The following is a 5,917-nucleotide window of genomic DNA, read 5'->3' on the forward strand; positions in this document are numbered from 1 at the left end:
TTACTGTTATAAATTCTCATATAGTTTAAAATACATAACAGCACATTCACATGTCTTTTAGAGATATCATAAAAGACCTGAATTAAAAAAAAACTCCAACAATGAAAATTGTAATAAATCAACTTAATCCAATCTCCTACTGCATAGTCAGCAAGCTAAAAAGGGATGTAATTTCCTTATGTCTTCAATTTTCTTCATGCACAAATTCTCTTCTCTTAATTTATCTTACAGCTTTCCCAGACCACACAATATTCTTGGGATGCTGAGAAACTTGGAGAGCTAAATTCACAATGGACCACTCTCAGTATATATACCTATTCTCACTGTGCATACCTCTAATTAATAGCATTTATTTAGTACTTCCTATGTGTCTAGCATTACTACCCTTTGAAAGGGGTGGTTATTAATCCTTATAATATCCCGATAGTTTCTTTCACTAATCACATTTGATAGTTGAGGAAGCTAAGGCACGAAGATTTTAAGTAACTTACCTACCATCTCAACACTTGCAGGTCACAATGGTATGCATAATAATTCCACCCCAGGCACTGTGACTCCACAACTATTACACTACACTGCCTCCAACTAATAGGAACTCAGGTACAACGACAAATTTAGTCCACACAGTACTATCTGTGAATCCGGCCCTTGCTGTGCTGTTCACTAATACTCCACTTCTGCCTTCTAGACTCTAATGAAAATTCTAGCCCTGCCCTTATTCTATGGAACAGCTCATACCACTGGTACTCAAACGGAGCACTCTTACTTCCTTTCATGCTATGAAAGAGCAAGAGCTCTAGACCTTTTGTCATCGTCACAGGGGGACCTCTGGTCAGGATTTAGAGAATTCTGAATTTTGATGCATTTTTTGTACGATATTTTATTGCTGGCAAACTGGTTAATAACTTGGGCTTGTAGCACCATCCTAGAAATTAGCTAGATAATTAAAGAACTGATGGAACACGGAGTCCTGAGATAGCACAAAAAACAAATCTCAAGATTTCTGGGAGTTTGAAGTTCACAAAAAAGTCAAAATTTATCAAATTGTAAATTAAGATGTTTTCTGAGTCACATGCAAATACAAAATACTATTTCAAAAATGTTCAAATCATTAGAAAAACTAGACACTATGTATTCTCTAAAATTTATTTACAATTAATAAGTTAAAAAGCAAAGTACAAGCAGATTATAAATCTCAACCATAAGTACATCAAACTGTCCAGGGAAACACTTTGAGTCCATTACAAACAATTGTTTTCTAAAGCACTTAAGACATAATAGTCTATCAAAAAATATTTTAAACACACCAATAAAGTAAATATTAGGCATATGTGTCCATTAAAAACCATTAGAGTCCTGTCGCAATCCTTAAAACAATGAAAAACTTTTGAGTTCAAAATTGCTCAGATATTTTGTATTCAAATATTTTAAAAATTTACTGAAGTTTTCTAAAAAATAGTACTATCATTTGCACACAGCAGATCAATAGGTGTCAGTCATCAGCTTAAGTTACACTTGTCAATATTCAAACTTGAATAAAATAAATACACATCACAACAACGACACTTTGCACTATCAGCAATGAAGCTTGCCCTCAACAATTACGACGTTACTGGTTTTAGTAACATAAAAATACATTGCTGGTTGACAGGAAGGATAAAAATGACATCAGGAATCTCAAAAAGTTATGTGAGGTGCCAGTCACCACATTTAGGCACTCAGGAATTAAAAATCAAATAAAAGCATAGCAAGGTGATGAATTTCCTCCTGGCTTCCCCCTCTACTTGTGCCATATGAGATAAAAGAGAAGGCAAGAGAATGAACGAAGATCATGAGATTTCATTCAAAAACTATACACAAGCTAAGCTACAGACTTCACTTTAGAGGACAGTAAGTGGATGCCTCATCATAAAGGCCACTATGCCAAGTTTCTTTTCACATTCTGCGACAAAGTACCCATGAAATACTTTCACTTTCCTATTAGTATACCAGTCAACTACATTAGATGTTGCTTCACATTTTAAAAGTTGTAACATAGGTTTTAACCAAAGGAAAGGGCAAAAATAAAGATTTTTTACATCTTATTTCACAGACTAGAAATGGCATAATCTTTTAATAGCCCAAATGATTACCATTATTGAATTCAAGATGGATAATCAGATCCGAAATGGAATCAGATAGCCCAAGTAATCCAAAGAAGCATTTGAGTTCAAGTACGCTAAAGTAACAAGGCATAGGAGAGAAAAATGTCAAGAATCTCCGTTAAAATAGATGAATAGTGTCATTGGTTATGTTTCAGTTGTGTGCTGAGCAGTTATCCTCCCAGTTAAGCCAAATTTCAAAATCCTCTGGAAAACTACCTAGATAAGCTATATGTCGAAATTGCATTCTAATATGGCCATTGGGTTTATTTTTAATTATTATAAAACTATATACAATAGTGAAGTTGTACAAATACATTTTTCCCAGGTGCTAGTTAGCTATAAAAGTTAACAACATATTTTTAGGAAGAAAACCCTATGCATCTGAAATACAATTGGCAATGGAAGCTAATAACCAAAAGAATATGTCTAAGCTTCCTATCACAAATATAATTTAACACTCTCCATCTTCTAAGGAATTATTCATTTTTATTTACTCATGTGACAGTGTTTGTACAATGCATTATCATTGAGTAGTGAATAAAAGACTGAGGCTTACTAGAAAACTGGCACCAAGTTATATATGTGCGCGTGTATAGATATATAATTTTTTAAGAAAACAAGAACACTGAAATTAAAGTCACAACACTCCTATATGGACTACTAAACTTGAAATACTCATTTCAGAAAGCTATGCCATTTGAATTCTAGGAACACAAGAGTCAAAATTGCAACTCTCATTATTTTCCTAAGAAGCTGCCAAGCAGAGATAAGTTTTAGTATTAAATATTTCACATGTCAAGTTCCAGCCCAGTATGGATCGTTTCATGGCAGAATACTTAAATTTGAAATAATAGTGGTACAAAAACACTCCTTGACCCTTTAGGTATTGCAGTAAAAGCTGGCTGTGGCACTGCTGGCTAAAAAACTATTAAGTTTTCCTGCCACAAATGACCGAAGGCACTTGGATAATCAAGAATTTCACACTGGGCCATATGGTATAAACACTATAAAAGCATAAAGAAGGGTCAGTATTCTGTGTGGCTCGCCTGTTTGATTCCTGTGGTCTTCAGCTGTCAAAGACCTAGAACTGCAAACATATAATGAGTGGCAAGAAGGTTAAAAAAATGTTGGGACAAAAAAGTCAACTAAAAGTCAACTAACTTTCATTATGTTTGTAAGACTGATGAGTATTAGTCTAGACATTTCTTGTTATCCAACAACAGAAACAAAAAGGAAATAGATTTATTTCACCCAAAGTAACCTCAACCAGTTATTTGATACCAAGAAATGCCTCCACCCCTCTTGATCATTAATAGTTCTAAGAATTCTAATGGGTATTCTGTTTATCATTTTAGTCATAATGTTTACACACATGCATCTCTCCTATGCAACTCGTATTTTGAAATACATTATCCTTGTAAAATACAATTATCCTTGTAAAATACAAGGATAATGTATTTTAAAATACTTCAATGCATAATATTCCTGGATTTGTATGTTAGACCAGAACAGGGGGGCCAAATCATCTCTAGTCGGATTCCAGTGACTCCTGTAACCAAAACCAGTTCTTCACAATTTATTCATTTTTTTTAATCACACGCCATATGGTTTCAATGCATTTTTTTATTCAACTCAAAAGAATTTAACAAGTTAACTTTTCCTAAACAAAAGTTTTCATGTGTATTCTACCATTTTTAGGAGCTCAGTAAATATAAACATTAAGTTTCAATATAAAACCTTTAAAAACACCTTGAAAATGTTTAAACAGTTGTATTTTGCAGGTCTTTGTTTGTAATCACTGAGCCCATACAAATCCTCGCACTACTAACAGTCACAAGCTTGAACCTCTTAAAAAATATCCTCGATCAAAGCTTTGGAATCCAGTAAAAATTAGGAAACGAGTGGGCTTCAGAATACCCTGAGCACAAACTAGTGCAACACCACATGTTCGAACTTCTGTCCGGAAAGAGGGGTGACAGTGAAACAGAAAAAGGGGGAGATAACGAGCAAGTAAATTCTGGCTTTATTACACAAGCACGAAACCAAATTCCTTTGGAAAAATAATGTCTTCGGAGGACTTCCAGACCAGTGAGGTAGAGTCCAACAGGGAGAAAACGGATCTGCCCCTAAGGTCCTGGAGACGTCTCAATCTGGGGTCAGGAAGAAAGGGACCTCCCCTGCGGATCCAGCTGTCCCCTCCCTCCGCAGGCCGGGTGCGGGAGACAGCAGAGGGCACACCTGCCCCGGCGTCCAAGACGACGGCGCCGCGGCCCGGGACAGGGACAACCATCCGGCGACTTCTTCGCGCGTAAAGTGCACTGGGGGCCGGGGTCCTGGCCGGATCTGTAAACACTCGACTGACACTTGTTCATTCCTCCGGGCGGAAGCTCTGTCCCAGGGTCGAGGCCGGCAGGAGGCGCCCTGGAGGCCGCGCCTCACGCCCGGGGCACCGGGAAGCGGCGGAGCCTCACCATGGGTTCCAGGTTCACTCGCAGGACCTGGCGCGCCCTACGCCGCGCCGCCGCCAGGCTGCGCTCGCCCCACACGTCGCTGCCGACGCGGATGGTGGGGAAGGTGGTCAGCGTCGGGGTGGCCGCCCTCCAGATCTCCTCTAGGGTGCGGCCCCCGAAGCAGGGCCCGGGGGCCACGGGCTTGGCCGGGCAGCTCTCCTCGGGGGGCGGCGGCGGCGGCGGTGGTGATGACCGGGGCTTCCTCATGCGGGCAGCTGCCGCCCGGGCTCCGCGGCGCCTCCTCCTGGCTGCGGCGCGCGGAGCCGGCCGGCGCGCCTGGCCGCGGGCTGTGGGGGGCCCCGGGGGGTCGGGCACCAGGGCCCGGCAGGAGGAGTAGCCGTAGACGTCCTTGCTGCGCAGGATGTGCGGGGAGAACTGGTGCTTGAGGCTGCAGAGGAAGCTCCAGAGCTCCGCGTCCGAGCTCATGAACTCCGTGCTGCGGGGCATGAAGAGCTTGAAGGCGTCGCCCAGCGCCTTGGTGCTGTCAGCCAGCGACAGTTGCGACCGCGAGTACACCACCTTTTCCTCCCGCGCCTCTAACCCGGCCACGTCTTCTGCCCTAAAGTCGCCGCCCCGGGCAGCCGCGGCCGGGGCGACCGGGGGCCGGCGCCGCCGCCTCTTCATGCTGCGCCGCATCGAAGGCCGCTCGGGGCCGCTCGCGCTCGCCGGGTCCCACTACTGCCGCCGCCGTCCCAGTCCGCGTCGGCTCCGCAGCGGCGGCCGCTGCTGGCGTCTCTCGCTACTTTTCTCGCCTCCGCCGCCGCCCCTCCCCCTCCGAGGGCGGAGGACGCGGGCGAATATCCTGCCGCCCGGTACAAGATGGCGGCCGGCGCCCACCCCTGGGCTTTGTCATTGGACGGCGCCTCGCCCCCCTGGTTTCTCTTTCTTCTCTCTTGCCTCTTTTCGCCGGCTGCCTTTCTTTAAATGTGCCCGCCTCAGGCCCCTCCCACCGCAGCCCCGACTCCACCCATTGGGTGCTCTCAGAAGAGGGGCGGGGACTGATGGGGGAGAGGCCAGTTCCTGGAAGATGGTGCTGGGGTGGGTGATGACCTTTGAACGTAAGTCAACGGTTGGGTTGGATCTAGGAGGGCTGCCACGTCTAGAGTAAGAGGGTGGATATTGGCTCCACCATGGGAAGAGTGACTCTTAGAGTGAGGGGGTGTGCAGTTGTGGATTGAGCTGGGAGCTCTACCAGTGTGAATAACAAAGGGAGATTTCCCCAAAGGATGTTCCTGGTATCACAGCTAGGGAATTTGGGTTTAA

At 43.9% G+C, this 5,917-nt stretch overlaps 1 protein-coding gene across 1 annotated transcript; it reads right to left on the minus strand.

Moving 5' to 3' along the window:
• Nucleotides 1-1,130: 1,130 nt before the first annotated feature.
• On the minus strand, nucleotides 1,131-5,574 carry CCDC71L (coiled-coil domain containing 71 like). The gene has a single exon (XM_023183102.3). The coding sequence runs from the start codon at nucleotides 5,288-5,290 to the stop codon at nucleotides 4,580-4,582; it is 711 nt and encodes a 236-aa protein (XP_023038870.1). The 5' UTR covers nucleotides 5,291-5,574; the 3' UTR covers nucleotides 1,131-4,579.
• Between the last annotated feature and the right edge of the window lie 343 nt (nucleotides 5,575-5,917).

Source organism: Piliocolobus tephrosceles, chromosome 8, assembly GCF_002776525.5.
Source record: "Piliocolobus tephrosceles isolate RC106 chromosome 8, ASM277652v3, whole genome shotgun sequence".
Classification (NCBI taxonomy): domain Eukaryota; kingdom Metazoa; phylum Chordata; class Mammalia; order Primates; family Cercopithecidae; genus Piliocolobus; species Piliocolobus tephrosceles.